The sequence below is a fragment of the Scyliorhinus torazame genome, chromosome 7, assembly GCF_047496885.1.
Source record: "Scyliorhinus torazame isolate Kashiwa2021f chromosome 7, sScyTor2.1, whole genome shotgun sequence".
NCBI lineage: Eukaryota > Metazoa > Chordata > Chondrichthyes > Carcharhiniformes > Scyliorhinidae > Scyliorhinus > Scyliorhinus torazame.
Window position 1 is genome coordinate 108,772,958 of NC_092713.1, and position 21,365 is coordinate 108,794,322.

General features: G+C 51.2%; 1 protein-coding gene across 1 annotated transcript in view; it reads left to right on the forward strand.

The window, feature by feature from the left end:
- The window catches only part of LOC140426443 (testicular spindle-associated protein SHCBP1L-like), a 294,116-nt gene that overhangs the window by 2,377 nt on the left and 270,374 nt on the right, over positions 1-21,365 (forward strand). Inside the window, exon 2 of the mRNA XM_072511238.1 lies at positions 17,264-17,413. Coding sequence (XP_072367339.1) covers positions 17,264-17,413 — 150 coding nt within the window. The remainder of the gene's footprint in view (positions 1-17,263; positions 17,414-21,365) is intronic.

The window sequence follows — 21,365 nt, forward strand, 5'->3', positions numbered from 1 at the left end:
TACAAGCACATTTAGTATCTTTCAATCTTACGAACATGATTTGAATTAGGAGCAGGAGTAGGCCATTCGACTCTCAAGCTTGCTCCGCCATTCGAAAAATCATGGCTGATCTGATTATGGCCTCAACTAAATTTTGTTTGCCATCCCCGAGCCTTAGATTCTTGATTGACAAGGGAGTCCATCTAATTCAACCTTAAAAATATTCAGTGATCCTGCCTCCACTGCTTCATGGGGAAGAGAGTTCCACAGACTCACCACCCTCTCATCTCCATCTTAAATTGGAGACCCCTTATTTTTAAGCCATCTCCAGCTCCTCCAAGACCGAGTTAGGAAGCTGGAGCTGGAGTTGGATGAACTTCGGATCATTCGGGAGGCAGAGGGGGGTAATAGATAGCAGCTTCATGGAATTAGTTACACCAAAGATTGGAGATAGATGGGTAACTAAGAGGGACTGGGAAGAAGCAGTCAGTGCAGGGATCCCCTGCGGTCGTTCCCCTGAGTAACAAGTATACCGCTTTGGATACTTGTGGGGACGACGACTTACCAGGGGTAAGCCATGGGGTACGGGCCTCTGGCACGGAGTCTGTCCCTGTTGCTCAGAAGGGAAGGGGGGAGAGGAGCAGAGCATTAGTAATTGGGGACTCGATAGTCAGGGGCACAGATAGGAGATTTTGTGGGAGCGAGAGAGACTCACGCTTGGTATGTTGCCTCTCAGGTGCAAGGGTACGTGATGTCTCGGATCGTGTTTTCCGGGTCCTTAAGGGGAGGGGAAGCAGCCCCAAGTCATGGTCCACATTGGCACTAACGACCATAGGTAGGAAAGGGGACAAGGATGTCAGGCAGGCTTTCAGGGAGCTAGGATGGAAGCTCAGAATGAGAACAAACAGAGTTATCTCTGGGTTGTTGCCCGTGCCACGTGATAATGAGATGAGGAATAGGGAGAGAGAGCAATTAAACACGTGGCTACAGGGATGGTGCAGGCGGGAGGGATTCAGATTTCTGGATAACTGGGGCTCTTTCTGGGGAAGGTGGGACCTCTACAGACAGGATGGTCTACATCTGAACCTGAGGGGCACAAATATCCTGGGGGGGAGATTTGTTAGTGCTCTTTGGGGGGGTTTAAACTAATGCAGCAGGGGCATGGGAACCTGGATTGTAGTTTTAGGGTACAGGAGATTGAGAGTATAGAGGTCAGGAGCACAGATTTGACTTCGCAGGAGGGGGCCAGTGTTCAGGTAGGTGGTTTGAAGTGTGTCTACTTCAATGCCAGGAGTATACAAAATAAGGTAGGGGAACTGGCGGCATGGCTTGGTACCTGGGACTTCGATGTTGTGGCCATTTCGGAGACATGGATAGAGCAGGGACAGAAATGGATGTTGCAGGTTCCGGGGTTTAGGTGTTTTAGTAAGCTCAGAGAAGGAGGCAAAAGAGGGGGAGGTGTGGCGCTGCTAGTCAAGAACAGTATTACGGTGGCGGAGAGGATGCTAGATGGGGACTCTTCTTCCGAGGTAGTATGGGCTGAGGTTAGAAACAGGAAAGGAGAGGTCACCCTGTTGGGAGTTTTCTATAGGCCTCCAAATAGTTCTAGGGATGTAGAGGAAAGGATGGCGAAGATGATTCTGGATAAGAGCGAAAGTAACAGGGTAGTTATTATGGGAGACTTTAACTTTCCAAATATTGACTGGAAAAAATATAGTTCGAGTACATTAGATGGGTCGGTTTTTGTACAATGTGTGCAGGAGGGTTTCCTGACACAATATGTTGGCAGGCCAGCAACAGGCGAGGCCACTTTGGATTTGGTTTTGGGTAATGAACCAGGCCAGGTGTTAGATTTGGAGGTAGGTGAGCACTTTGTGGACAGTGACCACAATTCGGTGACGTTTACGTTAATGATGGAAAGGGATGAGTAAACCCCGCAGGGCAAGAGTTATAGCTGGGGGAAGGGCAATTATGATGCCATTAGACATGACGGGGGGGGGGGGGGGTAGGTTGGAGAAGTAGGCTGCAAATGTTGGGCACACTGGATATGTGGAGTTTGTTCAAGGAATAGCTACTGCGTGTTCTTGACGTACCGGTCAGGCAGGGAGGAAGGCGTCGAGCGAGGGAACCGTGGTTTACCAAAGAAGTGGAATCTCTTCTTAAGAGGAAGAAGGAGGCCTATGTGAAGATGAGGTGTGAAGTTTCAGTTGGGGCGCTTGATAGTTACAAGGTAGCGAGGAAGGATCTAAAGAGAGCTAAGACGAGCAAGGAGGGGACATGAGAAGTATTTGGCAGGTAGGATCAAGGAAAACCCAAAAGCTTTCTATAGGTATGTCAGGAATAAAAGAATGACTAGGGTAAGAGTAGGGCCAGTCAAGGACAGGGATGGGAAGTTGTGTGTGGAGTCTAAAGAGATAGGCGAGATACTAAATGAATATTTTTCGTCAGTATTCACTCAGGAAAAAGAGAATGTTGTGGAGGAGAATGCTGAGACCCAGGCTATTAGAATAGATGGCATTGAGGTACGTAGGGAAGAGGTGTTGGCAATTCTGGACAGGCTGAAAATAGATAAGTCCCCGGGGCCTGATGGGATTTATCCTAGGATTCTCTGGGAAGCCAGGGAAGAGATTGCTGAGCCCTTGGCTTTGATTTTTATGTCATCGTTGGCTACAGGAATAGTGCCAGAGGACTGGAGGATAGCAAATGTGGTCCCTTTGTTCAAGAAGGTGAGCAGAGACAACCCCGGCAACTATAGACCAGTGAGCCTCACGTCTGTTGTGGGTAAAGTCTTGGAGGGGATTATAAGAGACAAGATTTATAATCATCTAGATGGGAATAACATGATCAGGGATAGTCAGCATGGCTTTGTGAAGGGTAGGTCATGCCTCACAAACCTTATCGAGTTCTTTGAGAAGGTGACTGAACAGGTAGACGAGGGTAGAGCAGTTGAAGTGATGTATATGGATTTCAGTAAAGCGTTTGATAAGGTTCCCCACGGTAGGCTATTGCAGAAAATACGGAGGCTGGGGATTGAGGGTGATTTAGAGATGTGGATCAGAAATTGGCTAGCTGAAAGAAGACAGAGGGTGGTGGTTGATGGGAAATGTTCAGAATGGAGTTCAGTTACAAGTGGCGTACCACAAGGATCTGTTCTGGGGCCGTTGCTGTTTGTCATTTTTACCAGTGACCCAGAGGAGGGCGCAGAAGGGTGGGTGAGTAAATTTGCAGACGACACTAAAGTCAGTGGTGTTGTCGACAGTGCGGAAGGATGTTGCAGGTTACAGAGGGACATAGATAAGCTGCAGAGCTGGGCTGAGAGGTGGCAAATGGAGTTTAATGTAGAGAAGTGTGAGGTGATTCACTTTGGAAGGAATAACAGGAATGCGGAATATTTGGCTCATGGTAAAATTCTTGGAAGTGTGGATGAGCAGAAGGATCTCGGTGTCCATGTACATAGATCCCTGAAAGTTGCCACCCAGGTTGATAGGGTTGTGAAGAAGGCCTATGGAGTTTTGGCCTTTATTGGTAGAGGGATTGAGTTCCGGAGTCATGAGGTCATGTTGCAGCTGTACAAAACTCTGGTACGGCCGCATTTGGAGTATTGCGTACAGTTCTGGTCACCTCATTATAGGAAGGACGTGGAAGCTTTGGAACGGGTGCAGAGGAGATTTACCAGGATGTTGCCTGGTATGGAGGGAAAATCTTATGAGGAAAGGCTGATGGACTTGAGGTTGTTTTCGTTAGAGAGAAGTAGGTTAAGAGGAGACTTAATAGAGGCATACAAAATGATCAGGGGGTTATATAGGGTGGACAGTGAGAGCCTTCTCCCGTGGATGGAAATGGCTAGCACGAGGGGACATAGCCTTAAACTGAGGGGTAATAGATATAGGACAGAGGTCAGAGGTAGGTTCTTTACGCAAAGAGTGGTGAAGCCGTGGAATGCCCTGCCTGCAACAGTAGTGAACTCGCCAACATTGAGGGCATTTAAAAGTTTATTGGATAAGCATATGGATGATAATGGCATAGTGTAGGTTAGATGGCTTTTGTTTTTTTGACTTCCCATGTCGGTGCAACATCGTGGGCCGAAGGGCCTGTACTGCGCTGTATCGTTCTATGTTCTATGTTCTAAGCTGTATCCCCTCGTTCTAGACCTTCCCATAAGGCAAAACATCCTTTGAGCAGCCATCCTGTCAAGTCCCCTCATGGTCTTAAATGTTTCAATAAGATTACCTCTCATTCAAGCTCATATCAAAACTCTAAAACCGATGACTTGGCTCCTCCCTTTGCAACTGGGTCCTCGACATCCTGAACCATAGACAACAATCAGATAAACAACAGCATCTTCACTGTAGTCCTCAATACCAGGGACCCGCAAGACTGCGTATTTAGCCCCTACTATGCTCCCTATACACACAAGACTGTGGCAAAATGTGGCTCCAACTCCATCTACAAGTTTGCTGATGACACAACTGTAGTGTGTTGGATCTCGAACAACGATGAGTCAGAGTACAGGAGGGAGATAGAGAACCTCGTGGCATGGTGTAATGACAACAATCTCTTCCTCAACGTCAGCAAAACTAAGGAGCTGGTCATTGACTTCAGAGAGCGAAGTATTGTACACACCCCTGACTGCATCAATGGTATCGATGTGGAGTTGGTTGACAGCTTCAAATTCCTAGGTGTGCACATCACCAACAATCACGTCGGCACTACGACCAAGAAAGCACAATAGCGCCTATACTCCCTCAGGAAACTAAGGAAATTCGGCATGCCCACATTGACTCTTACCAATTTTTACAGATGCACCATAGAAAGCATCCTATCTGGCTGCATCACAGCCTGGTATGGCAACTGCTCGGCCCAAGACCGTAAGAAACTACAGAGAGTTGTGAACACAGCCCAGTCCATCACGCTAAACCGTCTCCCATCCATTGACTCTGTCTATACTTCTGCTGCCTTGGGAAAGATACAAAAGTCTGAGAACACGCACTAACCGGTTCAAATGCAGCTTCTTCCCCACTGACTCCTGAATGACCCTCTTATGGATGAACTGATCTCTTCACACATATTCTCTACTGAGTAGTACTACACTCTGTATGCTTCACCCGATGCCTGGTTCTATGTATTTACATTGTGTATTTATGTATGTGCTATGTTTTTTCATGTATGGAACAATTTGTCTGCACTGTACACAGAACAACACTTTTCACTGTATCTCGGTGACAAATCAAATCCAAATCCAAAATTCTTCTAAACTCCCAATAGATACAGGCACAAACATTTCTGATAGGATAACTTCCTCATTCCACAAATCAGTCGAGTGAATCTTCTTTGAACTGTTTCTATTGCAATTATGTTCTTAAATAAGGAGACCAAAACCATACCAAGTATTCTGGGGCCAGGCAGGGAACACATTCCCGCCAACATTACCTGCCCTGCAGCTATTTCATGCTCAAGTTAATGTTAAGGGTGGCACAGTGGTTAGCCCTGCTGCTTCACAGCTCTAGGGACCTGGGTTCAATTCTGGCCTTGGGTGACTGAAGTTTACACTTTATCACCGTGTCTGCGTGGGTTTCTTCCCACAGTCCAAATATGTGCGGGACAGGTGGATTAACCAAGCTGAATTGCCCCTTGATGTCCAACGGTTAGATGGGATTACGGGGATACGGGCCTGGGAAGGGTTCTCTTTTGGAGGACCTGTGCAGACTTGATGGACTGAATGGCCTTCTGCACTGTAGGGATTCTATGAATTGGCTGAAAGTGGGACTTCCGCCCCCACTTGGGAGGAAGTGAAGATTTCCCGCCTTAGAGAACTGCCAATCAATGAGTTTGGCTGGCACCTCTCTAGTCCCTGCAGTGATGGAAACTACAGTGGACAGAAGTGAAAGTTCAGGAATTCCACAGAGCTTAAGTCCCAGGAGTGCACGGAAAGATTTGTTTTCAGTTTGGTAAGGGGTGGGGGGGGGGGGGGGGGGGGGAGGGCGAGAGAGAGGTGAGTGAGGATGTGCACAAGTTAGAAAGGGACTGAGATGGTGTCCCAACCCTCACCCTAATTCCTACCCAAGCTTAAACCTGATCATTTTTGGGTCTCCCTGACAATCGTGAAATCTGCCAGCCCTGAAATTGAGGCTGGGTGGTTGAGAACACGTAGTCATTAATTGGGGCAAGGGTGATCTGTCACATTAATTGCTGAGAGGTTGGAGAAAATGGGAACCCAGTGTGAAGCTCATTTGTGCTATTTCATGCTCTGTTCCACCTAGAAACCTGCTATCGGGAGCTTGAAATTCAGGCCTAGATGTTATCTCACCAAAGCCTTATGTGAATATCGCAAAACATCCTTACTCTTATATTACATTTGCCTTCCGAATCACTTGCTGTAGCTGCATACTAACTCTTTGTGATTCATCTACTGGGATCCCTCTGTACGACTGAGTTCTGCAATCACTCCATTTAAATAATATGCTGATTTTTTATTTTTCCTGTCAAAGTGGATAAATTCACATTATGTGCCATTTTCCAAATGTTTCTCACTCACTTAACCTGCTCTCGTTGCTGTTGGCTGGGATGGTGTGTATCACTTTGCAGACTCCTTGGGCTGGATTCTCCATTTCTGAGAACAAGTGCTGACGCTGGCGCAGGATTCACGGAAATTCACGACAGCAAAACTAGTGCCACACCTGGACTGATTCAGCTACTGTTAAGGGGATAGCACCGGCGCCACGTGGAACACAATCAATTCCAATGAGAAACTGCTGGATTCGCCAGTTTTGCAATTGACACTCAGGAGGCTGACAAGCTGCAGCTATATATACACACTGCACTCCCCACATACACCATCCCAGCCAATAAGATGGTCGAACACTCATTTTCTGTTTGCCCCAACCCCACCAAGGAGATAACTGCCGGAGCGGTGGAATATGGCCTGCGGCCCCTGACCGTGGCAGCGCAGAGGGCTCTGAATGTGGTCAGCGACCCAGAAGAAAGGGAGGTCGCCGGGGTGGAGTTCGGCTGCGGGCGAGGAAATGAGATCCTGCTGATTTGCGGTTCCCCGTGACACGTGTCTCAACCCCCTCCCCAACACCATCACCAACCCCTGCACCACCCCCTCATGCCCACACTGATCACCACTCCCGCACCCAGACTCTCAACACCCCAAGCACTCCCACCCTACACCCCACCCGCACCCCCACACTCACACCCACCACCCTCCAGCACTGATGCACCTGTGCACCGAACTCTTGTGAGATCCCGACAGGTCCCCAGTCAGCGCCTGGAAGGATCACGTGTCGTAGAAGTTCAGGGTGACCGTCACTTTGACGGCCATCTAGAATGGGTGTCCAATCCCATGCCCCTGCGGTGCCAGTGTGTAATGATCTGGCAGGTATGTTGCACTGTCTCCCTGCTCATGCGTCTTGTCTAGTGTCTTGCAGGTCCTGCTGGAGATTGGGAGGGGGGTCCATCTGGTGTCCCCCGCACCCAGCTAGTGCCACACCTCCGCCCCCCATCCTGTCCCTGGTGGACAGCGGGCAGAACAAGATGGCACCAGGCCACCTGGGACACTTGAGCAGCTGCCGGGCCCATCCTGGGCCCAGAAGAATGCTGCCAACAGGGACCCAGACCTCCTCCACTCCTGCTGTACCGTCTGGGTATCCACCAAAATGTAGCATTAAGGCCTGTAAGACCAGAAAGTTAGACACCAGTTAAGCTGGCACGGGTGCAGGGCACAGTTTAGTTATAGGAGCTACGGCCCCAACCTGTATATACGTTGTCACATTAAACACCTATTTACACTGGTACAACCTGCGTCGGTGCTCTGTCAAAAGGGTGTGAGGGTTGGGCTGGTCTGGACTGACCCGTTAGCTGGGGGGTGGGGGGGGGGGGGCGGGATGGGTCAACGGGGGTGGCCAGGGCTCCCCACTCCCCCCATCTGTCCCCACCACTGTCACCCCAGGGATCCGATGGCACCATGTGATGTGATGACCACATTGCATGCAGGGATCACCCAGGTAGACTGTGGAAAGTGTTCCCATGGGCAGAGATCAGACGTTGTCAAACGATGTGGGAGCACGAGAACACATCGCAGAACGGGTTGTCATCATCCTCAATCCCATGTGTTACTGCCAGACCCGGTGTTACTGCCAACCCAGGGCCCACACCTAGTGCTGCAGGTACATATTACGGAAGGGTTGCAGGCGCGGCGGGGTGGGGGGTTGGCCAGGAAGGGAGGGGGTGGGGGCTGGGATGCGTTTTCCGTGCACCCCTGGCCAGTGTCGTTTCCACCCCCTCAGAGCGTCCAGTGCATGTTGGCCCTGGCGCACATGTTGTGTGTCCTGTACCTGCCTGGGCCCCATGTCCTGCCCAACCTCGCCCTCCCCCGCATCCTGATCATCGGATGAGGCCTGGTGTTCATCTTCCTCCTCCAGCACAGCGCCCCTCTGCTGCATAATGTTGTGGAAGACTGAAGTGGGCGACCCTCTCAGCATCATACTGGAGGGCCCCTTCAGAGCAGTCCAGGCACCTGAAACGCATGTTCAGGAGGCCAAAGCGCCACTTGATCACGCCCCTGGTCGCTGCATGGGTGTGATTGTAGCGGATGTCGGCGTTGGTCTGTGGCCTCAGGATCGGCGTCACATGCCATGACTGCAGTGGATAACGCCTGTCGCCCAGGAGCCGGCCTCCCAGCTGGGGAGACGTCTCGAACATGTCAGGAATTGCCGAGTGTGCCAGCATGAAGGCATCGTGCACACTGCCTAGGTATCGAGCACAGACGTGCATGATGCGCAGCTGATGGTGACATATCAGCTGCATGTTCATCTAGTGGAACCCCTTTCGGTTGGTGTAGAGCAGCCTGCCATCTGTAAGTGCTCGTAGGGGGACATGTATCCCATCGATCACCCCCTGGATCTGGGTCATGACGGTGAACCCTGCTGCCTGGGCATCCTGGTGAGCTCGACCCACATTGAAATGGATGCATTGAGCCCCCTGGGCCTATAGGGTCTCCGTGATGGCACTGATACACCTGTGCACCGAACTCTCAGATCCTGACAGGTCCCCAGTCAGCGCCTGGAAGGATCACATGTCGTAGAAGTTCAGGGTGACCCTCACTTTGACGGCCATCTGGAGTGGGTGTCCAATCCCATGCTCCTGCGGTGCCAGTGTGTAATGATCTGGCAGGTATGTTGCACTGTTTCCCTGCTCAGCCGATGTTTCTGACAGCATGCGCGATCCAGCAGATCCCCAAATGACAGGCGCTGTCAGTATACGCAAGACCACTTGTGGTGCCTCCTTAGCATCTTCCCATCCTGAGCGCTGTCTCATTTTCTTCTTGGGCAGGCTCCGCTGCTGCAGCTTCCTCCTTGAATAGCGGTAGCTCGTACATCCGCAGGGCATCTCCCAGGCCTGCAGAGACTAGCAGGAAAGCCACCATTGCTGGTTAAATTCCAATATCCATTGTCTGCAGGAGGTTAAAGGCCGATATGTTAGCATGGTGCATATCCCCGTGCCTAGCCTGGTCCATTGGACTACATGGTGGCCCCGGTTGGCATCAACTCTGAGCCGGAGCTCTTCGAGCAGCCAACACTTACAGCAGATATGGTCGCTGCAGCTCGCAATGGGATCGGCCAGCTCCCACATCAAGCAGCTCAAGCACATCACCTTACTAGCCATCTCTAATTAATTAATTAGTTTAATTTAAGTTTACGAGTTTAGCTGTGTTTTTAAAAAAATTTGGGGTAGATTTGCTATCAACTAATCAGATCACAGCTTCCCTCTGACGTCACTTTTGGAAAAAAAAAGTGGAAAACAGGAAGTTACCGTTAGGCTTTTATACTCACACAGAGACTGCTCCTCCTCCTCCTCCGAACGGCTCCCGAAACTAGGCCGCGATCCCCGGGTTAAAATAGGTTTTTATACTCACACAGAGACTGCTCCTCCTCCTCCGAACGGCTCCCGAAACTAGGGCGAACAGGTTGAGTATCTTTTCAACGTATGCCATTGGCAGGCCCTAAGTGTGAGAGAGATTCCTGGTCAGCCATGCTTCTTGTGGAGTGGAGCCCCTCAGGCTCGTGACCTGTTTCAGGAAAAACCTTGTTGTGGGAACAAATAAAGTTGCCTTGTGCACCACAAGTGAAAAGAATCAATAACAAGACTCACATATGAATAATGGTCACTTGGGCAGAGTTCAAGGGTCTCGATATATAAAATCAATGTAATTAGAGTGGAAGGGAAAATATTGGCAAGAAACGACTTTTCCTATTCCTCAGGACTGCCTTTTTTGTAAATATAGCTTCTCAAAGGTCTACAATGTATGAGATAAATCAGGGAAGAAGTGAAGGTGCACTTGAGGTGGGGATAGATGCAAATTGTCTCTTGAGGTAAATGAGCGCTGAAAGTTATAAAAAGAAATTGGCAGTTTGAGCGTTCCTTTTATTAAAGCTAAAATCTGAATTCTATTGCATACATTTGGTCACCAGGTGGAGAGAAACTCAAAAATGTACTTTGATGCCTGCTGTTACAGCAGATGTCTACATTTCAAGTTGTCTTTTAAGAAATATCACTAGGAGATTTTTATGGTATATAAACAAAATTTCACCAAATCATTAAATTACATTTTAAAAGGAAGCATTTTGGCATACAGTGGCACCAGCTACCTGACTTCCTGCTCTTTTCCCTATATCCTTAGGGCAGCATGGTGGCGTGGCGCAGTGGTCGGCACTGCTGCCTTAAGGCGCCAAGGACCCAGGTTCGATTCCGGCCTGGGTCACTGTCCATTTGGAGTTTGCACATTTTCCATGTGTCTGAGTGGGTCTCACCCCCCAATCCAAAATGATGTGCAGCGTAGGTGATTTGACCACGTTAAATTGCCCCTTAATTGGAAATAAGAATTGGATACTCTAAATTTGAAGGGGAAAAAAAATTCTCTATATCCTTTTATATTAATTTTATTGAAGTACACATCCTTTTTAAAATCCAGAACGTTATCTTTTCATGAGCAGTAAGAGGCAGTCCATGTATTAGTGTACTTTATAACAGGCATTGTCAAACTCGGGGGCGCGACCGGCGGGTGGATCGCGGGCGGGTGTCGGGAGGGTCACGGAGCCTTCTGTTGCGGTGCTCCCGATCGCCCAAATCTGCACGCAACAGCCACAGCAGCCAGCTGTTAATAACGCCGGCTGCAAGCGGCCTTCAAAATGGCTGCGAACATGTAAAAAAAAATGCGGCCGCACTGCGCATGCGTGCCAGATCATCGGTGTGCATGCTCACGAGCGCCGATGATCTGGCAGGCATACGCAGTGCGGCCGCTTTTTAAAAAAACAGTCGCAGCTTTTTGTTTTACAAGTTCGGGGGGGGGGGGGTTATTCATTTTATTAATTTATTTTATTCATTTAATTTTTTTTAAAATTTATTTTATTCATTTTATTTTTATTTTTTTTACAAGTTCGGGGTTTTTTTATTTGATAAAAGTTGACAAGAAAAAAATGCAGAACTTTGGACAGATGGAGACTCCATACTTTCCGACACGGGAAGGCTTCACCTTCACCCAACAGGTTCCATTGGAGGAGCGTGTATGAGGGCCAAAGGGGCCCAAAACCATTTCCCCCATTTTTGTCAGCAGCAAACAAGGTAAGAGAAAATGGTGGGTCGTGCAGGTCGGCTGGCGTGGCTCGCGAAGGTCGGCCGGGTTGGGTCCTGAGGGTTTGCCGGTTGGTAAAAATGGGTCCCTGGAAAAAAATTTGAAGAACTCTGGACTCAACAACGGGATGATGGCCGGCTTCCAGCAGCTACAGACGCAGGTGGAGGAGTCCATCAGCGTCCAGGAGCAGGGAGTGGTGCTGGTCATGGCTGCCACCCAGGCCGTCACCGCACGGGTGGCGTCCGCGGTGGAGGCAATGGGGGCAACGGTGTCAGCCATAGCTCAGGTTATGCAAGACGTGGGGCTTCATGAGCATGCATCGTCTGTGGCCCAGGACAGGGCTGCTCTCTCACAGGCAGCCATGTGCCAGAGCCAGCTGGATATCTCAGCCGCACTCCACAGTCTGGCCGAGTCTCAGTAGTTCATCGCTGAGAGCATCGGCGGCTTTGCCCAGGTGATGGCCCAGTCTCAGCAGGCCATCGCTGAGAGCATCCGCGGCATTGGCCAGATGCTGGATGGCATCGTAAAAGCCCAGAGGGAGGTGGCGCAGTCCCAGACAGGGATGGGCCACTCCCTGGGCTCCATCGCTGCTGACGTTAGGACCGTGGTCGATACCACAGCGGGCCTCCAGGATTGGCAGCGTCAGGTGTCGGTGGTGCCTTCGGGGCTTGTCTCCGCTCGCACCCCCGTCCATAGAGAGGCCCGGGAGGAGGATGTTCTGGGGTCCCTCTGGTGACTCCTGCAAGGGAGGGCCCGGAACACCGCGGCACCTCGGACTCCCCCCGTTCCGTCCCTGGTGCATCTGGTGGGCAGCGGGCGGACCAGGGTGGCACCAAGCTAGGCCGCCCCAGGAAACGAGCACCAACGGGGAGCCAAGTCGCAGGGCAGGAGTCTCAGCAGTCCACCTCCACCCCTGCTGTACCATCTGGGGAGGCACAGAGACTTAGTGGTAGGGCCCGGAAGGCCAGGAAGTTAGACTAGTAAGTTGGCACGGGTGCAGGGCGCAGTTTAGTTATAAGGGCTAGGGCACGTGTATGTAACCTTTCTAATTAAACTCACTGTTACACCAATGCAAGCTGTTTCTGTGCTATGTCCGATGCCTGCAGGGTCGATTAGGGGACTGAGTGCCACTGGTCGAGGGGCAATGGAACGTTGATCCCAGGTGGGTGCAATTCCCCCCCCCCCCCCCCCACAACTCCCCCAGACGTCCATGGCATCCCACCGCCACCGATTCAACATGGCCATGTGATGGAGTGCCCAGCACGCATACAGGGACCACCCAGGTGGAGGGTGCAAATGTGACCATGAGTCAGACAGTGTTTAGCGGGTTGTCATCATCCTCCATGGTATTGATTACACCCGCTTCCACAAGCAATCGTGTGAACCCAGCCCGTTATGACGCAGGTGGATGTGTAGTGGAAGGGTGTTGTGCATGTGGTCATGTGGGAGTGCGGTGGGTGGTGTGGGAGGTGCGTCTCCTGGGTGTTGTGCGGATGCGGGGTGGTGAGGTGATGCCGTACAGTGGTGCCAGTGCCCTTGCTCAGCGAGCCCCTACCCCCCTAGTTGGTGAAACGTGCGGCGATCAACGCCTCGCATGCTCGCTGGCCAAGCCGGTGGCGCCGTGCAGCCTCACGTCCATATCCAGCCCCCATGTCACGTCGATTGCCTCACTCCCCCTCATCTGGAGAGGCAGCCCCTTCCTCGGACTCGCCCTCTGCCTCCTCCTCCTCCTCCAGCACATCGCCCCTCTGCTGGACTATATTGTGGAGGACGCAGCAGACCACAACGATGCGGCCGACCCTCTCCGACAGGTACTGGAGGGCCGCCCCTGAGCGGTCCAGGCACCTGAAGCGCATCTTCAGCAGCCCGAAGCACCTCTTGACCACACCCCTGTTTGCTGCAATGGCCTCATTGTAGTGTTTCTCCGCGTCGGTCTGTGGCCTCCGTATAGACGTCATGGGCCACGACCGCAACGGGTAACCCTTGTCGCCCAGCAACCGGCCCCTCAGCAGGGGGGGGGGGGGGGTCCATCGAGCATGGAGGGGATGAACGATTGTGCCAGGATAAACGCGTCATGTACACTGCCCAGGTACTGGGCGCCGACGTGCAGGATCTTCATCTGGTGGTCACAGACCACCTGAATATTCATGGAGTGGGTCCCATTCCTGTTCATGAACACGTCCCTGTTCTCCGCTGGAGGCCGCATGGCGACATGCACCCCATCGATCGCCCCCTGTACCATGGGTATCCTGGCCACGGCAGCGAATCCCGTTGCTCGGGCATTCTCGTGGGTGTGGTCCACAGGGAACTGGATGTACCGGTCCGCGATGTCATACAGGGCGTCAGTCACTGCACGGATGCACCGGTGCGCCGATGCCTGGGAGATGCCGGACAGGTCCACACTCGGCAACTGGAACGACCCTATCGCATAGAAGTTCAGGGCCACCGTCACCTTGACGGCCACCGGGAGTGCATGACCTCCCCCAGTGCCACGCGGTGCCAGGTGTGCTATCAGGTGGCACATGTGGGCGACGGTTTCCCGGCTCATCCGGAGTCTCCTGCATGCCCTGTCCGGCTGGTCCTCGAAGGACATGCGGCGCCGGTAGACACAAGACCTCATCGGCGCCTTGGCGCCACTATCACCTCCTCCTCATCCTGCTCCTCGCCCTCGTTGTTGTTGGCCTCCTGCGCCCGTCGGGCGGGCGGCCCTGCAGCCTGAGCAGGTGCCACCTGGCCCTCTGCAGCCTGTCCCTCTGCTGCAGCCTGTCCCTCTGCTGCAGCCCGCCCCTCTGCTGCGGCTGCCGCTGGCGCAGCCTCTCTGCGCCAACGCTGCCACAGGGCTATATGCAGGGCAGCGGCACCCACCACGGCGGCCAACATCGCGTACCCAAACATTATGATCTGCAGGGGGTGGGGGATATACAACATGTTTAACGATGGCGCATGGTCCCTCTCCAGCCAGGTGCCATGGGCTACATGTCTGCCCCGGTTGGCTGATTGCGCCACAGCCACGCATGCACCCAGACCCCTGCCCACACCCTCCATGCTCCGACCACTATTGCCCGTCCCTCCTGCTAGCGCCACCATTGGATGGCACTGCCCTCACAGGGGCTGCCATGGGTGCGGCCCTGGACCCACCCGTCGGTGGGTGCCGCCGGCTGGGAGGGCCATCCCCTGGCGGTCCAACACCCATGCGTACGCCCAGCAGGCTTGCGCTCAGCTAGCGCTCGGGGTTGATGCCCATCAGCCTGGCCGCCGTAATGGAGGCTGTGGCTTTGGCGCCGCCCTGCCATGGCTGTCTGTTCGTCCCCATGCCCCCCCCACCCCCCCCCCCCCCCGTTCCGACAGATGTAGGTCCCCCCACACGCCGGCCCCTCACCTGATCCTGCTCCCGCATCGTCAGCCAGCACGACTGGCTGATGATTTTTATTAGCAGGTTAGAATGTCACGCCATCGGGACTTTGGCCCATCTGGGCCGTAGAATCCCTGGGAGCCCGGCGAATCGATGAACGGACCCCCTCGGGCGATTCTCCAGGCTGCGCGGCGCCGATCACAATCACACCGTTTTCGCTGGTTGTGAGAATTGTAAAACAGCGTCGGACCGGCGTCGCGCAAAATACCGTCACGATTGCCAATTCTCTGAACCAGCTCGCCCTGAGAGAATCCTGCCCCTTGTTCTATAATTTCTACTTTCGTCTACACGTTCTGCCTACAGACGATTCTGCAGCTGGCACCTGTCACTTGGTTTCAGAGTATGGTGAGTGTTATAACCCTACAGGAGGCCCAGGGACCTGCAACATCGGAGTCCTTGTGTCCTCACCTGAGTATGATCTACCCAGATGAGGGGGGCGAAGCTACCTACTTAAACCAGAGACTGCTGGAACATAAATACGGGGAGTAGGAGGTGTAAATATATAAGATAATAAATCTAACTTCAGTCATCGCTTCCGAGTAGTCGCTTGCCTGAGACTTTACACTGGCGACGAGGATAAAGTGAAGCTGCAGGAGACGCCATTTCCTTCGGACCAGGCCCAGGCCCACCTCGATTAGGCCTCAGGAAGTCTATTCATGCAGCGGGGATGGCACTTATCAGTAAGTTAGAGGCGTTCAACACCGAAACTGAGGATTTGACCCAAAACTTTGAGCAAATTCACTATTCTTTTGACTGATCAACATTGTCGGTGTTGGCAGACAGGCGGTGAACCTCCGAGCGGTCTGTGGCGCAGAGACCTACAATATCATCAAACGTTTGACTTTTCCAGACTCATCTGACACCCGCCATTTTGCAGATTTAGTCATGCTGGTAGACAACCATTTTGACCCAAAACGACCTGTCATTGTCCGCCGCTTTCATTTCCATACGGCTACCCAGAACCAGGGAGAAACTAACTGAATTTCTGGACCGTTTATGTAAACTCGCTGAGTTCTGCGAGTTCGACCCAAAATTATCTGAGGCGCTCTGAGACCGCCTGGTCTGCGATATCTGGAATATGGCAGCTGAAGAACGCTTATTGGGAGAGACACATCTTGACCTGAAGAAAGCAACCAAAGTAGCTTTGTCCCGGGAGAGTGGTGAAACTGGTGTCCGGAGGAGCTTTGGGGAATGGCTGCCCTAAACCTAGGATGCCAAGCAGGGCGCAGAGTGCTCCTCTCCAGTGCTGTCGTTCCAGACTCCTGTCATTGGAAATGCAATCTAGGAGACCAGGACCAAAGGCAACACTTTACCAGCGAGAGACTCCGCACCTCCCCCACATCGGAGACTTCAGACATATGGGACAAACACCGGGTACCTGGAGAAGCCGGTGAAACGGATGCCCATGAGGAAGCTCGCCTCCACTACCCTGATGACCGTCCCAGAAGGCAGACACATTTCGAAGATGACCAGCTGGAGGGGGCCCGCCACTTTACTGTGTCTCAACGCCACAGGTGGTGCCCAGCCAAGTGAAGGTCTGGATCAACGGTTTCCCAATTCAAATCGAGCTCGGTACCGGAGCTGCGGGTTTAGTGATCATCCGCCGCACTTACAACCAAATCCACTGAGGTATATGTGTTTTGGCGTTGCGCGACACCGACATACACGGGGGCACCATTGCTCAGCTGGTGACATTCATGGGGGGCACCATTGAAGATCGCGGGCACTTCGGAAGTCCCCATGGAATACGGGGCACAGTCAGCAAACCTACCATTGGTGGTAGTGAAAGGCCCGGGTCCAAATTTGCTGGGGCCTGATTGGCTGAAACGCCTCCGGCTGGACTGGCAGCAAGTGTGCCATATGTACCCTGACGGGCTGGATGTGGTATTGGCACGCATCATCAGGGGGCCTCCGCCAAGATGTCACTGGACCGAGAGGCCCAGTCACAGTATTTCTGGGCCCTCCCCATCCCATATGCACTAAAACCAAAGGTCACTGCAGAATTGGACTGCCTGAAGCGGCTGGGAATCATCCGCCTGGGACCTGACTTATTTGTGATTTCTCAAATGATTGAGTAACCTGCTAACAGTTTACATAGTATTACAAAAGGTTAAATTTAATATACGGCAGCGAACTGAAAAATACAGTTTTGTTTCAAAGATCAAGTAGTGTGACAGTCATCTGCCTTGTCATTTATGTGGACTAAAACTTAAAATATTACATTTTTTATTTCTACAAAGGCAGAAGAAGCAGATGAAGCAATGAGCAAGTACCTCACCGAAAAGCTCCGTGCAAGAAGTACATGGTTAGGAGTATGGAAAACAAATCCTGAGCTGTTCTTTGTAAAGTATGATGAAGGATCTATACCTTATGTTGGTGTTTTGGTTGAGGTAGGTTACATTTCCAAACTGACAATTTTTGTTCACTACTGTTTTACCCAATTGATCATACCTCTCCAGGTAAGACATGTGACCCTGCTTAATGAATCACTGGTCACTTGGTGGGGGCAACTAAGCAGAGCCATATTCTGTTATCAACCAATACCCAAGCATGCACACTTTATGATTACTGAATAATGGTAGTGAGCAGGGGTCCCCAGCAGTACCCTTTAGATCCTAGCCAATTGGTATACACTTACCACTGCATTGACTGACTTTTTAACACTGACAAAAGTTTAAATCAGGGAGCATCCTTGGTCAATGTGCCTTGGTATTGGGGCAATCATTTTTAAGAACTGATGCAGTATCAATAATATTTGATTGACGGAGGCAATGCAGGGAGGGAGAAAGTTGGAATTTTATTTTTCTTCTTGGGTGGGGTGTGAGCATCACTGACAAGGTCAGCATATATAGCCCACCTCTAGTTTCCCGTGAAAAGATAATGGTGAACTGCTTTCTTGAATTGCTGCAGTCAATCTGCTATAGGTATACCCACATTGCGGTTAGGAAGTAAGTTGTTGACTCAGCAAAAGTAAAGGAATGGTGATATAGTTCCAAATTAGCATGATGTGTGGCTTGGAGGGGAACTTGCAGGTGGTGGGGTTCCCTTCCATCTGTTACACATGTCCTTCTTCGTGGCAGAGGCCATGGGTTTGGAGTGTGTTGTCAAAGGTGACTTGGCGAGTTGTTACAGTAAAGCTTCTATATTGTACACATAGCTATCACTGTGTGCCAGTGGTGGAGCGGAAGAGGCCACAACTCAGGATGGGGAGGGGGAGAGGCCACAGCTCAGATGTCGGGGAGGAGGAGAGGCCACAGACAGAGAGTTGTGCAGGGGGAGAATCTGCGCAGACCAGGATGATCAGGGACTGGGAGATTCAGAAAGCAAGATTGGCAGCGAACACAAGAAGTAGGAAGCTATATTTTTATTTTATTTTAAAAACTTTTTTGATTTTAAGTTATTCAATTTACCAATGTAGGACTTTAACAATATAAAATATTTCAATTTAGAGCTTATAATGTTTTAATATTTGTTTTTCTCTGATAGGAAAGGTCTTAAAGGACCTAACTACAGTTTTAACATTGATTCCTATAGGAACAAACCTTGCACTTAAAATGATGATTTTCAGGAATACAACCACAACTTTAAGTGAGAACTTAATGTACGCCTACATCAGGTAGTTCGGTGGGGTTGAGGTCAAGTAGGTTTTTTGCTCCTGTTAGTTTTCCCATTACCTGTTGTAGGTGTAGTTTTGCAGATACGTCTTTTGGACTCAGTAGCATCACTGCTGACTGAGCTGGCTGAGTCACATTTGGTTTTGGACACTGAAGTCCTGCATCCAGAGTACTATCTGTCGGTTTATGCTCTTGCTACCCTAATTGGTCCTTCAAAGTGTGGAGCATGGAGAAGCACTGATTCATCATCTGAGGGAAGGTGACAGGTGGTAATCAGCAGGAGGTTTCCTTGTTCGACCTGATGCCATGAAACTTCATGAGGTCCAAAGGACTCCCAGTACCACTCTCTCATGACCATCTACTACTGTGCCGCTACCTCGGAACAGGACAAATCCAAGGATGGTGATCTTAGAGTCTGGGACATTGGCTATAAGGTATGAATTTTGTTGAATATGCCTATGTCAGGCTGTTGCTTGGCTATGTGAGGCAGCTCTCCCAATTTCCCCCCAGATTTTAGTGAAGAAGGCTTCACCCAGTCGATGGGCTGGGTGTGCCTTTGTCCTTTCCATTTCTTTTTTCTTATAAATGTTTTTTATTGGGTTTTTGAACAAAGTATATTTACCTTTATGTACACAGAATAAGATATATATATATGTATATATATAGAAGAGAAGAGCACACACAAACATACCACAAAAAGAACAAACAAAACAAAATAACTGGTAGGGTATTACACACCAGCTCAAAAGCAGCAACTCTGTACAATTGGCAATATTATTTTTGATACATAGGTTGGCATCTGTTTGTGGGGGGGTGGGGGGAAACTGGGGAGATACATATACATTTGGGTACCGGAGAAACAATTACAGGGGATAATACGCGAGTGGGTCTGGTGCTGGTGTTGTCACTTGCTTCTCCCGGATATTTCGCTGCCGTTGTCTTCTTGCATTCACCTCCGCTTCAGCCGTTCGTCCTGTCTTTCGCCCAGATGTTCCTTGTTCTCAGTCCCTGTAGATGCCAAGTTTGTTATCGTTTCCCGTGCTCTCCTTCCGGCTATCATTTCCCTGCCTCACCCTCACCTCTCTGGTTCCCCTCTATTGTTCCCTGTCTCCTCACTCTTCCCCCCCCCCTTCTGCCCCCTTTCCCCTTCTCTTCTCCTATGGTTCGCCATTCTTTCCTCTTAGGTTTAGCTGTCCCCACCCCCGGTCTATCCGTCCCTCTCATGCCTTAGCTACTTTCCCCTGATTCTTGGCTACCTGGCTATTCTTCTGCTTGTTTGTTGGCCACAAACAAGTCCCGGAACAATTGGGTGAATGGCTCCCACATTCTGTGGAAGCCGTCGCCTGACCCTCGGATGGCGAATTTGATTTTCTCCATTTGGAGAGATTCTGAGAGGTCAGACAGCCAGTCTGCAGCTTTGGGTGGTGCTGCTAACCGCCAGCCGAACAGGATTCTATGGTGGGCGATCAGGGAGGCAAAGGCAAGGGCGTCCGCCCTCCTCCCCAGGAATAGTTCTGGCTGGTCTGATACCCCGAAGACCGCCACTTTCGGGCATGGCTCCACCCTCATCCCCACCACCGTGGACATTGCCTCGAAGAAGGCTGCCCAGTATCTCGCAAGTCTAGGGCAAGACCAGAACATGTGGACGTGGTTGGCCGGGCCTCCTTGGCACCGTTCGCATCTATCCTCCACCTCTGGGAAGAACCTACTCATACGGGTTCTTTTTAAGTGGGCTCTCTGTACCACTTTTAGTTGCGTCAGGCTGAGCCTTGCGCATGTGGCGATGGAGTTGACCCTATGCAGTGCTTCGCTCCAGAGTCCCCACCCTATTTCAATCCCCAGGTGTTCCTCCCATTTCTTTCTTGTTGCGTCCAGTATGGTGTCGGCCCTTTCTACCAGTCGGTCATACGTGTCGCTACAGTTCCCTTTATCTAGGATGCTTGCGTCCAGTAACTCTTCCAGTAAAGTCTGTCGTGGCGGTTGTGGGTACGTCCTTGCCTCCTTTTGTGGGAAGTTTTTGAGTTGCAGGTACCTTAGCTCGTTCCCCCCTGGCTAGCTGGAATTTCTCTGTCAGTTCGTCCAGTGTTGCGATCCTGCCGTCAGTGTATAGGTCCCTGACTGTCAGTGTCCCTCCGTCCTGTCACCACTTTTTTAAGGTGGCATCAGTCAGCGTTGGTGTGAACCTATGGTTGATGCAGATGGGAGCTTCGTCCGACATTTTGGTCAGGCCAAATTGCTGCCGTAGTTGGTTCCAGGACTGGAGGGTGGCTATCACCACCGGGCTGCTGGAGTGTTTTTTTGGGTGGGGATGAGAGTGCCGCTGTGGCGAGGGCCTGGAGGGAGGTCCCCATGCAGGAGGCCTCTTCCGCGTGCACCCATTCAGCTTCTGGCTCCTTGATCCATCCCCTTATTCGCTCGGCCGTCGCCTCCCAGTAGTAGAATAGTAGGTTTGGGAGGGTAGCCCCTTTATTTTGATTGTCTGCACTCTCCCCGCGAGGGAGAGTGGGAGTGTGTCCCATCTTTGCAGGTCCTTTTTTACTTCCTCTGTCAGACTGTGTGGTTCCATTTGTGGATCTCTTTCCAGTCATGGGCTATTTGGATCCCAGGGAGCGGAATTTGTGTCGGGCTTGTTTAAACGGCAGTCCCATTAGTGCTGTCCCTCGTCCTTGTGGGTGTACCGGGAAGATCTCGCTTTTGCTCATGTTGAGTTTGTAGCCCGAGAAGACGC